This window comes from Macaca nemestrina, chromosome 1, assembly GCF_043159975.1.
Source record: "Macaca nemestrina isolate mMacNem1 chromosome 1, mMacNem.hap1, whole genome shotgun sequence".
Taxonomy (NCBI): Eukaryota; Metazoa; Chordata; class Mammalia; order Primates; family Cercopithecidae; genus Macaca; species Macaca nemestrina.
The window spans coordinates 97348409-97365330 of NC_092125.1; the positions used below are offsets into that span (position 1 = coordinate 97348409).

Below are 16922 nucleotides of genomic sequence, written 5' to 3' on the forward strand. Positions count from 1 at the left end.
GGGATTACAGGCATGCACCACCACGCCCAGCTAATTTTTTGTAATTTTAGTAGAGGCGGGGTTTCTTCATGTTGGTCAGGCTGGTCTTGAACTCCTGACCTCAGGTGATCTGCCCGCCTCAGCCTTCCAAAGTGCTGGGATTACAGGCGTGAGCCACCGCGCCCAGCCAAGTTGAAGGTCTTAACAGAGTAAATGCCGACCTACCTGGAGGCAGAGGGAATTCTGCCAGCAGCTGGCCTTCAGACTCAAACTGCAACTCTTCTTTGGATCTCCAGCCTGCCTGCCTTGCCTCTCCTACAAATTTTGGATTTACCAAGCCTCTATAGGCCCATGAGCCAATTCTTTAAAATTGGCCTCTCTCTCTGTCTCTCTCTTGCTCTGTATGTCCCTAAACAATTTCCATCACCCCACAGGCCCTCTCCTCACCTACACGAGCAGGGGAGAGCCCTTGCTGTCTCCCTTTCTCTGCAGGGAGGCCCATATTATTTAACACATCCAGCCCATGCTTGATCTCCTTGCAGAGAGGAGCGCTCTGTTGGACATCTTAAACCTTGAAGAAGCTATACTGGGCCTGATGGGCTTTCCTAGAATGGACCCAGATGTTTCCTCATGTAGAATATCAATTCCATTTTTCTTAGGAAGAGTAGTATACGGAAGATGCCAAGCAGCTGAGGTCTCACGTTTAGTAATGTGATTTTGGAAAACTATCTCCAAAAAGGTAATATAAAAGAGAGAGAAGCATAGCTGGTATGCCTGTTATTTCCAAGCTGACCATCTGTTACAATCAAGGAGTGTGACCACGCTGGCCTCTATTTGTAGCCATGGTCACTGTCACCACCTTCTCATCAATACTCTGCTCAGCCTCCCAGTCTCACCTCAATTCTACCTGCTCCCCTGACACCAAGTGTCATCATTCCTCGTCAAAAGGGGTCGCTTAAAAGTTGAAATCTCTACTTAATCTCTGTTCATTTTGGCATACAGTAAGCATTTAACAAACACTTGTTGACAATGACTAAAACATATGTACCCCTTGCCACACTCACTGACTGTGTTTGTCAGTTTATTCAACAAGTCTTTACTGTGCTAGGAAGTCCCAACCCTGCCAGAGCTCACACTCCACTAAAGACAGAGGACACTATGCTATATGTCTGGTACACAGTGGACTAAATGTTGATGTTAACGGCATCAGCCAGGAGTGAAGAAAACACAGGAACCCAGAAAAAAGGGTTTAAATTTTCTGAATGAGAGTGGGAGCTGAAAGTCAGGCTTCCCAGAAGACAGTGCTGGGCTTGAAGGATGAGTAAGATGTCTGCATGGAGGTGAAGGCCGGGACCCGTGGCAGAGGGAACAGTGTTGACTGTGGCTGAAAAGTCCATGCTACTTACTATATGTTCAGGGCAGGAAAGAGCTCAGGGAACAAGGGAGGAGTGAGGGAGGTAAGACAGAAAGAAAAGGATAGGAAGTGATCCTTATGGAATCCCCACTGAGTCCCCAGGGAATCGTGAATCACATCAAACCCACTCCACCCAGCAGACTACTGCAGGGGCCAGAAGTGGCAGGCGAGAGCAGCTATCACTGCAAAAGGGAAATAAGATCTAGCCCTTGGTGTTGTTTACATAAAATGCTATCCAGGTGGTTCTCTCCACCTGGCCAGACCATATAACCCTGACCTCTGTGGCCAGCAGCTGAGTGACAGGTTCTGATTAAGTACTTGGAGATTAGATTAAATTCCTCTGACGGTTGTTCTGTGATAATAAGTGTTCAAACGCTCAACCTCTGAGCACCCTCTCTGTGTCCAACCCCTTTCACTCCAGGAATAGGTGTCTTCATTGGAGAAAATACCGTTTCCATTTTTGGTTAACCTTTCTTTGTACATGTGTATACTGGCTGCCAATGTGACTGTGGGTTTAAAAGGTTTTGAGAGTTAGGATGTGGCTCTCCGCCAACTAGGCCACCAACAGGGCATGGACATGACCAAAGAAGAGTTAACAATGTAAGACTTCAATCTTCTCCAGCTAGCAGTTCTTACGGCAAATCCTCCAATTCAGAAATGAGCAGATTGGCCTCGTTCTTTGAGCTAAGCAACCAGCTAGAGGTCTGATGTGTCCTCCATATTAGGTTTACAGGAAACTGTCACCATTACGCTCTAAAAATTGACCAGCGGAGATATATAAAATATTTGCCAAAGTCTACCTCTAGCTCTTTGTTTTATCTCTAAGCCCTAGATCACAGAGATGGAAAAATTTTAAGGTTTACATCACATTAGTACTATGGCCTGCTATAAACTGAGATTGGCCAAGGGTACATGACAAAATGCAAGGCTCCATCTGTGTGATCATATTTTATGAGTCAAGATCACTGAGATGCTGTCATTAGTAATAGAATGTCATTACTTAACAGAAATGAGTAAGCCAAAAGAGAAGTAAAGTAATTCCCTGTAGTCACATAGAAACCGAGCACTAGGATGAAAATAATGTCAGGTTTTGAAGATTTATAACTAATATCTATCCAAAGTATAAAGGCTGTAAAAGCACAGTGAAAAGTCAATCTTCCTGCCACCTCAGCCACCCAGTTCCTTTTCCCAGGATGAACCACAGTTACCAGTTTCTTGTGTACTATTCTGGAGATATTCCATGCATAAGACATGTGTGTGTGTCCTTGCATGTGTACACATATATACCTACATATACGCACACATTTAAACCTATGCATTTTTAATACAATTGGTAGCATGTCATACCCATAATTCTATTTTTTTTTCCTTTTTTCACAATTCCAAACTTTGACGTTTTTAAGTAAGCAACATATCTTGAAGACGGCTTTAAATCAGTTCATAGAGAACTAACTCATTCTTCTTAATGGTTGTGCAGTATTCCATTATTCATACCATATTGTAATTTATTTAAAAGTCTCCTCTTGCTGTTTCTGATCCTTTGGTTCTATAACAAATTCTTTGCTATGTAACCTTGTATCGAAATCATTTCATACCTGTATGGGTCTACCTTTAGGATTAATTCTTAGAAGCGAATTTGAAGGAAATTTGGGGGTCAAAAGGCATATGAATTTTCAAATTTAATAAGGATTTCCACATTTTTCTCCATAGGAATTCTCCCTCTATCATATGCTAAATTTGCAAACACATCTGGGTCTGTATATGAGTTTCTATTCTGATCCATTCGGGCACTTATTTGAACATGAGTTTTACCTATTATAAGCACAGTTTTACCTGTTATAGCTTTATCATGTCTTTTCATAAGTAGAAAGCCACTCCTCCTCTGCTATCATTCATCTTTTCCAGAATTTTTTTCTATTCTTGTTTTTTAAATTTTCACATATTTACTTAAAAATAATAATAGCATACATGTATGTGGTGCATACTCTGTGCCAAGCACCAGGCGCGGCATTTTAAAAGTATCAGTTTATCTAATTATGTCAATAATTCTGAAGTACACAGTACTGCTATTTCTGTTTTTCAGAAGAGTAAACAGTAAACTAACGCTCAGAGAAGTTATGGAACTTGCCTAAGATTGCACAGGCAGCGACTGGTGCAGCTACAATGCGTAGCAAGGGTCTTCTCTCTGAGCCACCTTGCAATGCTGCCATTTGCAGGCTAGGGTTTCTTTTGTTGTTTTTTAACTTTTTGAGTGGGATGCTTAATTCATTTGACTTTCATGATTTGTCATCTGTTAATGTAAATAACTAAACCTTTGAATTTTCCTCTGAGCACTGCTTTAGCTATATCCCATGGGTTTTGAATACTGTAGCTTATTGTAGTGCCTCTTCTGCTGTTAGAAATCTGTATTGTCATGTTAAATTTATAGATTAACAAAGGGAGAATTAACATTTTTATGACATTGAGCTTTCCCATCCAAGAATATGCCATGCCTTTCCATTTGTTTAAGATTTTTTTCAGAGGAAACATAAGTATCTTATTTTCTTAATTGTTATTTTAAAAGATTTTTTCCTCCACTATGACTTCTAACCAGCTGTTCTTGGAATATATGAAAATCACAGATATATCTGTATGTTTTATTTAACTTTGACTTTCTAGCTGAATTCTCTTATTATTTCTAATAGTTCTCAGTTTATTTTCTTGGGTTTCCCATGTTAAATATGAACACAAGCAATATATTTTTTTTACCTGCTCTTTTTCTTGCCCATACTTCATTTTTTCACATTTATTGTCTCCTTTTTTTTTTTTTTTTTTTTTTTTTGAGGCAGTCTAGCTCTGTAGCCCAGGCTAGAGTACGGTGGCACAATCTTGGCTCACTGCAACTTCTGCCTCCTGGGTTCAAGCAATTCTCCTGCTTCAGCCTTCCAAGTAGCTGGGACTATAGGCATGTACCACCACACCTGGCTAATTTTTGTATTTTTAGTAGAGGTAGGGATTCGCCATGTTGGCCAGGCTGGTCTTGAACTCCTGGGCTCAAGTGATCTGCCCATCTCAGCCTCCCAAAGTGCTAGGATTAACAGACATGAGCCACCTCGCCCGGCTTCTTTCCTGACTTTTAATGAGGCTTGAAAGTTGGGGGATATTAAAATACTATCCACATTGAGGGCTTATAGAACTACAGAAGTTAGAAATTTAATAAAACAAACTAGGTAATTATAAATTTATGTTCTTTGTAATTTGTTTTATGGGGGTGCTTTTTTACTGAAATTTTCTCTGAAGTCAGATTTGGGAGCATAGCAGCTCTACCTCTCCCTGATATCCAGTTTAAATACTTCCTCATTTAATAATTTAAACATCTTTAATTTCCGTTATAAAAGTAATACATGTTCCTTAAAGAGAATCTAGAATATAGAGAGAAATGGAAAAAATAAAATGTTTCTTAAAATGAGTTCACAGCCCGGGGCTCGGGGCAGTGATCCACCGGAGCCTACTGTGTGCACTGCCTCCCGACCCACATCCGCAGAAGCCGCGGTACCTACCTGGGTCCCCTGAGCTGTTGCTGTTCCTCTCACTCTCTCCATCTTCCTGACCATCTGCATTCTGCTGCGTGTGCTGCAGGCTCAGCTTGTGGCAGACCTCAAAGGCCTGCCCTACCGTCCGAACAATTCTCATAGCTTGGCTCTGGGAAGGAGAAAGGAGAAGAACAGGGTGGGTGAGGATGTGCAAGGGGCATGTGGACAGAAACTCATGCAGCAGCAAAGGAAAGAGACAGAAAAATCTAAAGTTGCTCAGATATGCACATACAAACGAGTGAAAAGACATTTTCCCTTCCTGAAATACTCCAGAAAACAGAAACTGTCACCACAGTTCTGAAATAATCAGTCAACTGAAAGGACAGATAGCAAATATGCCAATTATGGACTTAGCCCCAATTCTTCCCTCCCATGGGTAACACAAGTAGTCAATATGCTTCAGAATCTTTTGCCAACCATGATCAAATGTTCAATGGGTCCATCAAACTAAGAGGAACTCGGCTATCATTTTTTTCTTTTTTGAATGCTGCTGCAAATGTTGAGTTTTCCTGGACCTCCTACAGAGCAAGGGCAGTGGTAACATGAGGCTTGGAAGCCATGGCCTAAACAGCAGAAACCAATGAAAGCTCAGCACCCAGCTCCTCTGGAACACTACTAGTTGGCAGCCAACTAAATCTAAGGTGAGCCTTGCCCAGACTTACTCCAAAGACCTCATGTGCTTGTGTCTGTCCTGTGGCTCCTTCCTTTCTTTTCTTTTGGTATTTAATCTCTTGTTTTAAGAACCCAAGAAGGGAACTTGACCCTAGTTCCCAGTATTCCACCGTTTAACTAGGAGAGGAGAGACAGGAAGCCTTATGTAGAGTCTTAGGCCACCCATGCAGACTGTGAGGAAGAGCCACATGCAGGGGTTCCAGGGCATGGCCTCAAAGGTGGATAACTGATTATGGTTTGATGATGTCAGCTTTTTCTTTCTTTCAAGGACAGAAATGAGTGATGTGGTTTATTTAGAGTTTCAGAGCTCAGGCTGGGAAGGGCTCAGCACACTGCTTCTCTTACTTCAGTGGACCTCAAGCATCCCACCACCACGGGCTACAATTTAATCTAATTGTGATTGTCACCCTATACTCAAGTCTAACATTAATCATGTTTTGGATGATCTCACTTCAGGTCAGCCATGGCCACCTGTTGACATCATATAGTCCATCAATCACATCCAACCCCCCCAGGTAATGGCAGCAATCAAGTAGGGCTTTTCATTAGCATGTGGTAGCTGGTATTACATTACCTAACTCATATCCAGTGTTTTGATAAGCCTAGAAGGCCTTGTTGAAGGTAGTAAAAAAAAAAAAAAAAAAAAAAGATCAGCTAATTGTAATATGAAATGCATAAATGAAGCTCATATTACAATGAGTTCATCTTTCTCATTACTATCTTCATGAACTCCTAGGGACCTAGGAACCCTGTGTATGGAACAACTGCTGTAGTCCATTCTTTGCTGGGTATAACTTCTAAAATTGCTTTTCCTCAAGCCTGGAGTCATTTCTATGTTCCTTCTGTTTATTTCAGGCCAGAGCATCCATATAAATGTGAAAAGGCATCTTGACTGATTATCATCTACATGTCAATTTGAGATCTCAAGTCAACTCTACTGCTCCTTATATTCTTCAGTTCAAATCTCCTCCTAGAAGTAATTGTTTCACAGCTCTAACCTTTCTTAGCCATTATACTAACTCCAGGGATATTCTCCATTGGTCTCTCACCTGGAGCATCCTGACACTTCTGGGAGATAAGAACCTTAAGCGAAGCATGAGGAGATGGGTAACTTCTGTGGGGTCCACCATCACCCAGTGGTGAATCAGAACCTTTGTTTTCTATGTCTACCCTTAATTTCCTCCTGTGTCCACAAGACAGGCTTAGGCCCCTTCTCATACTGTAGGCCTACAGTGTGTAAGAGATGACTCTTCTATCTGCACAGGAAGTTGAGAAGCAGTAGGCATCAGTCCTAAGCAAGAAGCCCCTACACTTCCCACTCCCAAAGCACACAAAAAGGTGTGATTTAGAAGACACAGTCCCTGGCCGGGCGCGGTGGCTCAAGCCTGTAATCCCAGCACTTTGGGAGGCCGAGGCGGGCGGATCACGAGGTCAGGAGATCGAGACCATCCTGGCTAACACCGTGAAACCCCGTCTCTACTAAAAATACAAAAAACTAGCCGGGCGAGGTGGCGGGCGCCTGTAGTCCCAGCTGCTCCGGAGGCTGAGGCAGGAGAATGGCCTAAACCCGGGAGGCGGAGCTTGCAGTGAGCTGAGATCCGGCCATTGCACTCCAGCCCGGGCTACAGAGCAAGACTCCGTCTCAAAAAAAAAAAAAAAAAAAAAAAAGAAGACACAGTCCCTAACAAATGTGGGCTAGGAAGCTAATAAATGTAGCATTCTACATGTCCGTTAGCCATCAAGCTGTGCTATGCTTAGGAGGCTGTGCCAGGAAGCTTAACTCTCAGGTGAAAAGGGAGAAGAAAAGGCTTCTATGTCCAAAAGTGTTATTCCCCTAGGCCTTGAGACCTTTTGGTTCCTATTCCTTTTATGAGAGTAAGAGCAGACTGCCTATGGTTAATAATCTCCAGCAAAGCTCATTACTAGTTTACTAAACCTTAGGTATGACTTTATTCTGCCTACCACGTATACCCAGTGTCCACTATACAGAAACTTTCCTCTACTTTCTTCTCTGACTTTTGGGAATTTTGCTCCCCCAGGTATCTTACAAGAGGTAAAAAAGGTAAATGTTTTAGGTTGTAACAATAAAATAATGTAAGTCCAAATGATGTGTAGAGATTAAGTGTTTAATTCCATACTTTCTTCTCTTACATGAATTAACCCAGATATCTCATACTGAATAAATATCTGTAAAGACTGAGTTAGTCTTTTCCCATCGGTATCATTTCCAGGGTACAGACCCAGCTTCCCCCTTTAAAATACAGTTATGTAGGAAATTCCAAATTCACTACTGAGTTTGTTCCTATAACATCTCAGGTTTTCCTAAGGAGGACGTGTTACAAATTCCATCATCTCTGTAAATCACAGATATTTCCTTTAACCAGCTTTTAAGATGATATTAAAAATTTAAAGATCCTCAAACAAATGTCCCTGATCTATGGGATTAGACAGGGGTAGGAATCCAATTTCTAAATTTATCTTTGGAAGGAATCCCTCAGATTTAAATAAGAGGATAAAGGTGGTGGGAGAATGACTTCACAGAGGACCTGTATTTCTCAGGCATCACAAGATGACAATGGATGATGGGATATGCGCAGAACTGAGCATCTTAAGGATGCAGACTCCAGCTCAAATCTTTATTTTGCCACCTTTATCAAGGACAAACATGTGGAACATACTCACATGTTCAACCATCTATAAGCCCAAAGTGGCTATAAGGAAGTGGGCTGGTTTTAATGCTTAATATTGATAACACTTCATTTTTACATTTTACTAGTATTTTTAACTAGCATTAGCAGCTGACCCTAATCTCTACCTGATTCCCCCGAAAAAGTAGAAAATGCAGACTTTAGGTTTACTGGTCCTGCCTTCCCCATTCTGGAAAGGGCATCCCATCCTTCAGCCTCCCATTTCCTTCCTATCCTCCCTCCATCAGTTGTTCTCTATAGTATTTCTGTAATTGCACTGAAAAACTGAATATATGATAGCACCTACCACAGTGCCTGGCATACAGTAAATGCTCAAGAAATGTTTTATCCTGACTATGGAATTCACTGCGCCAAGAGGCAATTAAGACAGAAAAGAAAAAGCAGTGCAGGAAAGGTGGAACTATTTTTATCATAATAGAAACATTAAGTGACTAAGGGAATCACCTCTTATGTATGCATGCTAACATCCAAAAGGCTGTGCAGCAGATAGCATAGCCTCCACCATAGCATCAGACGAAAATTCCTGAGCCAAATGGATCTTTGGTCTGAAGTAGTATGATAGTTTCTATATGTGAGGAAATTGTTGCATTAAGAGTTCTAGATCTGCACACTGAATGGTAAACAGTTTAATAATTAAATTAATAAATTAAATAAAATGGTTTAATTTATCCTTTATTTTACTCCTTTAATGTGAAAGTTACAATCCTATTCACAGTAAAAGGACACAGTAGCATGTTTTATAAAGAGTCCTCTGCACTGGAACACATAATCAAGCTACTTTTAACTGTTTTACAGAATGACTACATACATACACATAAAAGAATTGCCCTTCCTATCTACCACTCCAGGAGTCAGAAGGGGCTAAACAGCTCCTCACTGTACTCATAAACGGCTATGTGAGTTCTGATGTCCCTTGACCTTTTAGGCTCTCCTTGCTTCACCATTAAAAAGTCTACTTTTAGAGGATTCTATATGGAGACCTCATTGGGGAGGTGATTGCTTAAAGGTGGTCAGTAGAGGCAGCCTGTGCCTGGCAGGGGCTGTGTCTTCACCATCTGCTCTCTGCACAACCATGCTGGCTCCTGCCTGCTAGGCCCACCCCACTTAGTTACCCCACTTTCTGGCCTGCTGGGCAAGAAAACTGGTTTTGCCTTCAACCCCGAAATGCAAGAATCATACACGCTGGGATTTTATTGTTAATTAGCCATGTCTTCACCCAAGAGGGAGAACTCTGGTAAACAGCAGCTTTAAAAAGAATCCCTTCCAGAAGTTTTTATGAATGCTTGTCTGTGGGTCTTCTAGATCACAGTGAAGCAGTTGCTCCCACCTCATGACGACATACAGGCCTTTGGAGACTAAGGCGGAGGTTTAAAGATTGAAGGCAGTGAGGTACAAAGAGTAAACAAGTGGAACATTGAGAAGGCAGACTTTTTGAGTTCCAAAATCTGGCCATTCTCTGGAATTTACTAGATTTTTTTTTTAAAGCATCATTATACTGCATTATTTCTGTATAAATCCAGTTTAGTTTTACATAAGCCCCTAAAAGTGCTTTGCCACACGGATCAAATCTTCTCGTCCAAAAGCCATTTTCTATTAGTAGCCCCAGAGCATTTGTGGGCTCTTCATTGTCAAGATTAGGCTGTATATTGTTGCTTTGATGTTTTCAAAGCTGGAAAGGGATGTCTAACCTCAGAGTGGCTCTTAGCTCCAGATGGAGAGCACTGAAGCTCATGGGAGTGTCAATTACAGGCAATTTTGTTAAAATACAGGGGGAAAGGAAGCTTAGAACTGTATACACTTACCTTATACGCACAGCAATGTTTCTTCAAACCACCCATCTTTTCACGCTGACACAGCTCCTTCTCCCACAACCCTAGGACATCCCTCAAACCAGAACCAAAGTTAAGTCCAAATGCAATGAACAGCTGTTCTCCTCAGTACTCCTAATGTGAGTATCAACTTCATACCTAGCAGGAGTCAACATTTGATGAACTGTAGCAATGGTCATGAAAGTAACACTATATTTGCAATCACTGTGGGTTGTACACCCAAAAGCAAACAAAAGCTGACAGTGGTAGCTTTAGGAAGGCATAAATCGAAAGGTTGATTCCTGTACCTCACTGGCCCATAGAAAAATTATAGTCAATCATGATTTTATTTTCTTCCATCAAAGTACACACCAGGCCCGACCCTGCCTAGCTAATGAGATCAGACACATTCAAGGTGGTATGGCCATAGACCATGATTTTATTTTCTATTTTCTTTCTTAGTGACTTTGTAGTTGGTTGGTCTTATAAAATTTGGGAATCTTTAAGTGCTATATACATGTAAAGAATGATTCTTATTAGTCATATTCTGTAGCTGATTTGATAAATAATCTTGGGCACTGTTCTGAATTTCACTGTCCTGGAAGAAGCTCTCTCTTTACAACTTACAAAGAGGATTAAGAGTCATCAGATAAGCAAGTGGAGAGTATAAGTACAAAATACCAGATGAAGATGATGATGACAATGACAATAATAAGAGGAGAAAAAAGAGAATAATGGGGGCACACATCTTGAAGGTAAGGTTCTTTAATGATCTACCAGCTCTCTAGTTTACTGTTCCCCTGTCCCCTCCTCCACTCCTCCTCTCCCCCATCTCTTTTGAGTACTCAAATTTGACTGACAAGTGGTTCTGAATTTTAGAGAACAGAAGTCCATGAGGTCAGCTCACAGATTTATAATTCTCATCTATCACAGCACTAAGATAATGTCCTTATCTTGACCTTAACTGCCATGGAATCTCAACAAAAATAGAACAGAATGTCATGTTTCTTTAATGTATTTTTTTGGGTGGGGGGGGAATCTTAGTAAAAGATTCAGCTTATATCTATCAAATGATCTTAATCTATGGAATTTACAATGCCAAAGCATGAACATACATTTATATTTGGACTTCTATACACAGTAGGATCTACAGTACTAAGGCTCTAAAATGGTAGATGGGTTAGGTTTTTGTCCAACACATTATTTAATGGATTCGGTTATATAATTTGGTTGAGGTGATGCCTTGGACATCAGAATATTGCTCGGTATAAGGAAAGTTTAGTTTCAAAGCAGGTGTGACTTTCTACATTGACAGGACATACTGCATCTTAAAGTTTCCAATAGATAGCTGTGTTTTTCCTTCTACTCTGCTAGTCCATGAAACATAGTACCCTAGAGAAAAGAAATCTGAGTTACAATCCCAGTGCTGTCAGAACCAACTGGGTGACTGTGGACAGTTAATTCACCTTTCTCAGTATTGATTTTCTCATCCATAAAGAGAGTGATTCAGACTAGATGAGTTCTGAGACCCATGATTCCTGCATTTTGACTTCCCAACGCAACCTAAAGTATAAAAAACAGACTCCTTCCCTAACTTTAGAACTTTCCTATCTTTCATCTCATAAGCTTGACCAGGCAAGTGACTTATTCTTTAGCACATGGCTGTCATCATCATTCAAAATCCATTGCAACCTCTAAAGGATAGTTCAACTTCACAGCTGTGGCCTCCAGTTTGATAGTGACAGCATTATAGGAGGAAATTATTTCTCCTAACCCAAACCAATTGAGCTGTGATTGCAGGCAAAATTATTTCAAGGAGCTGCCCATGAAGATAATGGGGAGATGCCTGCAGCTCCTGTTAATCACCAGCACTTCACGCACTGAGGCATTAATAAGTGCAGTCACTGGTAATCAGGGCAGACAGCCATATACTCCTAGGGCTAGGAGAAAATGACAGGAGGATGACATCTACTCCACGGGAGAGGTCAAGAGACCATGCAAGAGGCTTCTCCAGAGGCAAAAGGCCCTGCAAATGAATACTATCATTATATCCCCCAAGGAGGGGAAACAAGCAATGCCCATGTTATTAGCAAGCATCTCCACTGGATGCTCACAGTGAGGAAAAGACCCACTCCCATCCCTCCTTTCTAGCACAGGTCTGAAGAGTGCTAGGGTCCCTCCGCCACAACCCTGACAATCCTCCCCAGTCATAGAGAATTTGTTCCTTAAAGATCACGTCACTTCACACACAACAATCAGCATTCCTGAGATGTCTTTCATCTTATTTGACAGATAGAGAAAACTGAAGTCCAGAAAGGCTCACGTATCTTTCATATGAGTTTTGTGTAACAGGGGTTAGCATTCAAAGTCCTGGCCTGGGAAGGAGGAAGCCTGTTTCTAATCTCAGTGGCATCACTGATTCGCTGTGTGACCAAGGGTGATTTACTTCCCTGGGCCTTTTCTTTCTTCAAGTACAAAATTGAGTCAATATTAACCATACAAGGATATTATGAGGAAAAAAGGAAAATCTATGTTAAAGTGATTTGGGCCATTCAGAGTTAAGAAGCTCTTCATACCCATGTAATAATTACAGCAGAACCCAGTTACAAATGGGTCTTGGAAAACAAAGGAACTTCTGAGTTACATAACTTCTTCATGAGCCAACAACAAAAGTATAATGGAGTGGGTAAGAGTGTGAGCTCCACGGTCAGACCCTCTGGTTTCAGTTCTGACTCCATTACTTACTGAGTCTTTACACACATTACATGCCTTAAGGCACCATTTTACCTCACAGGGTTGCTGTGGGAATAAAATTAGATCATTCATATAGAGAGCTTCGAACAGTCTCAGGCATATAGCAACTAATCAAAACAGGTTAGATATTATTATTTGATGTAATATGAGGCTGGAACTTAGATAATCTGGAGTATAGAAGCATAGCAGGTATGTTATACTCCTTCAATATTTTGCTATCTAGCTTCTGGTGAAAGCCCAGTTGAAAAAAAAATTAGCTCAAGGATACAACTCCCAAGGTGGGAGCCACACTGGCTATCTGTGTGAGTGGCCCAAGGAATTCACAGGTACAGAGTAATAGCTGTGCAGGGAGCAAGGTCGAGGGAGGCCCTCAACCAGGAAAGCTGAGACACCTGACCCATATTCTCAACCAACAGAGGTGGTAACCCTTTCCCCATGTGAACTGTAGGGTGATGATGACATCTCATTAGAGGTCATGAGAAATGTGCCATGGGCATATACACAGGTGATATGATGTGATGTGAAACAGCAATAACCAAAGTCCCGACATAACAAGGATCTCAGACAAAGTTTTTCTACACACTATGACCAACAGGAGGGCTCTGGAGAACATCCACATCTGCGGGCTTCCGGTCAAGAGGCCTCCCTATTGACTTCCAATGACCCAGCAACATCTCTGCAACACACATGTCCTCTACAGTCCTTTCCCCATCGCCCGTCACTTCTGAAACATTCCTATGATTTGCCAGTTAAAACTCCTTCCCAAGTTAACCATTATCTCTTGACATTACAAGTGCTTTATAAAAAACGTAAATCACCACGTTTGGAGGCTAAGCAGGAGGGCAAGCAAAACCTGGCAGATGTGTTCCCCAGCCCTCCCCAATTCTGGCATCCTTCGCTGAACAATTCACTTCCCTTTCTTAGCTTGGAAACTGGCCTTCCCACCTACAGCTCAGCAGCAACGGGGTTCAACGTCCAGGCTGACTGGAAACAATCCCCTCAGCTGCATGGCTCCAGGCCAGGAAAGGACCTGAGAACCAACTCTATGAAGAGCTAGGGTCTCAGGAGGTGAGGGTGAAAGGGGTATAGGAAACAAGAGCTAGATATCAGAATTCGCTGTAAGAGCTGCAAGCTGACATGACAGGGAACCAGATGACTACTCCTTTTTACGGATAATGGGAATTCCATTCTGTGCTTCACTTCAAGATCAAAGTTCTAAGTGAGCACTGCTCTTAAACTCAGGTTTTGTCAGAAGTGGATGCCCCCACTGTGTCCATATTGCTACGTTAGATTTGATGGCAAGGCAAATATAATATAATGGTCCTCTTACCTAGGTTTCCTGCTCAAAATTCTTTTGTCCTGCATGTCTTCCTGGTTCTATTCTAGCCAGCACCTATTCATGAGAACTCAGACAAGTCATTTAATCTCTCTGAGCCTCAATTTATTCATCTGTAAAATTGGGAAGGGAAAATTACATGTCTTACCTTCTTTACAAATGTGTTATAAGGATTAAATAAGATTAACTATTAAAGAACCTGGCAAATGATTATGTGTTATTTGTAACGCTAATAAATTCCAAGGTCCACATGGTCCAGTCTTTGTACAAAACTAAAGTCAGAAGCACAGTCAAATACTCAAAATGAATTAAAAGGGAATTCCAGTCTTTTGTTGCATCTGTCAAAGAACATTACAGATGATCCAATTCATGACGATCAGGAACACTTCGTATTTCCTTTTCTCTCCTCCCCAGGTCCCCTACACAAGGCCACATATGAGCCTTTCACTCTCCCCAACCCTAAACTTTCTCATCTCCAGTGCCTATGACTTTTCCTTCTCTCCCTCTTCCTACTCCCCTTTCTATCAGTTCCTTAATGCAGCTTGACTTAGCCTCATTTATGTTTTTTTCCCTCTTAGCTATACTATTATCTAGATGTGAAGTCTGGCGAGTTACTCTTTTATTCCTGCCATCTTTCCAGTTGTAGCACTTTTCATCCAACTCCATGATCTGCATTTAAAAAGCCTGGAACAGGGTGGGTAAGGGCACAAATCTCCATAGAGGAAGAGGCTGAGTTAACAAAGCATAATTCTCTTTGTGGAGCTAGGGTACGGAATAGGACACCTATCAGTAAATCTGGAGCCTGGCAAGTGTTATTGACAAGGTACTTGACAAGGTACCTACATATCTATTAAAGAGGCCTGAAGATAAAAGATGCATAAAATGAAGTTCTCGTAGAAAGCCAGGTTTAGTAGTTTGTTTGTAGAATGGTGGACTTATTAGGGTCCTTAGGGGCACAAATACAGTGTTTTCCAAAATCTCCTCTGCAGAAAAATAGTTCCCAGGATATTAACACATATTACATGGAAAAAATACGGTTCCATTGTGAAATTAGTTTGGGAAATTCTGGGTTAAACAACATGTTCTTTATCAGACCTTCTCAGCAACTTAAATCAGGTAGTTTTAACAGAAAACATTTTGGCTGATAAATGTTTTACAGAACACATTTAGGAAATGCTGATTTTGATGATTCTTTTCATTTCATAGATGAGGACACCGAGACCTACACAATGTCACTCAGGGTTCCAGTGAGAGGCAGGGCTAGATTCTAGGCTTCTGAAACCCCAGTTGTGTGTGTTAGACCCCTGGGGAAATGACATTAATATAAAGAATGCCTCTTCAGAATCCTTAGAGTTGCATTTACTTGAGTATCAGGGTTGCCATACCAAATAATCACCCAGGATAACCAACATCACACACTGAGTCTAAACCGGACTCTATGTGTATTCATATTTTGTAGCCCACTAATCAATATACAGAATTATGATGAAGGGTCTCCTTAGTACATGACAACGTTTTTTTCCTACTCCAGGGCTAAGGTTAGCATCACTCCTGGTGCCGTTTAATTGCTCTCATCCCAGAGCACATAGTCAATGGTCAATCCCTCTCCAATTATCTGTATGTAACTAAGTACAAAGTTCAGATGATGCTAAAAGAGAATTCCATTATATAGGAGCAATGACAGACTACTGAGATAGTTGCCCCATGTCAGCATTACAACAGCCATCTTCAACAGGGAGACGGGCCAATGTTGGGGGTGCTCTGGATCTATTACAGGAAAATAGCAGATGGATGGCGACCGCCTCTTTACCTTCTTCTTTGATTTAAAGACGTTACACCTGAAGATATTGCTGGCTCCATCTCGAGCGATATAGCTGAAGATCTTCAAGTCTTGGGAATCATGAGAGACATAGAAGATCCTAAAGGAAGAACAACAGAAAAAATGCATTGAAAATGGCCTTAGGTTCAAATCTCTAACCAGGAAAGCTCTGTTTAAGGATACTCTGAAGCACAGCTCATGAGAGCCAAGTTATTACAGAAAGTCTTCTTTCTCTGGGATCAAAAAGTCACAGTGCAGGAGGCACTTTCAACAGGTTCCACAAACACTAACACTGCGACTTTCAGATTTGGTACAGTGGAAACGATACTATTGTTAACCATTTCCTGAGGTGGTCAACCTGTCCCTGTAACTTGTGTGTTAGAAGGAAAAATCACTCCCATCCTTATCAGAGCAACAAACTTGCTTCTTACTCAGAAAGATGCACACACGTTTTCTGATGCCTGCTTACAATTATCCCCAAATGCAGAGACTTGGGGAACCAGCAATGCTTACCACCTTGGGAGGGACTAAGATACTCTTAGTTCCTTTGGTGATAGTGATCCCACTCTCTGTCCCCTCTCTGCCTGGACCACAGCATCCATGTGTTCATTCCATGATTCAATCAATGCCACTGAGTGCACACTGCAGGCCAGGCACTATCCCAGCAGCCAGGGACACAACAGGAACAGGACAGAAAAAGCCCCTGAACCCATGGAGCTTACATGTAGGCAATGACAATAAGCAAATATAAAATAAGTGCTATGAAGAAAAATAAGGCAGACTAAGGGATGGAGCATGATGGGGGCTATTTTAGACAGGGTAGCCAGGGAGGTCTCACTGAGAGGCCGAGATCCGAATGG

The 16922-nt window shown here is 41.5% G+C and overlaps 1 protein-coding gene across 8 annotated transcripts in view; it reads right to left on the reverse strand.

Moving 5' to 3' along the window:
* C1H1orf226 (chromosome 1 C1orf226 homolog) overlaps positions 1-16922 on the reverse strand; it is a 320202-nt gene that overhangs the window by 38814 nt on the left and 264466 nt on the right. For all 8 annotated transcript variants that reach the window (XM_071082036.1, XM_011770216.3, XM_071082041.1 and 5 more), the window contains 2 exons: positions 16054-16162; positions 4933-5074 (listed from right to left, as the gene is read on the reverse strand). In XM_071082036.1, the coding sequence (XP_070938137.1) occupies positions 4933-5074; positions 16054-16162 (251 nt within the window). The remainder of the gene's footprint in view (positions 1-4932; positions 5075-16053; positions 16163-16922) is intronic.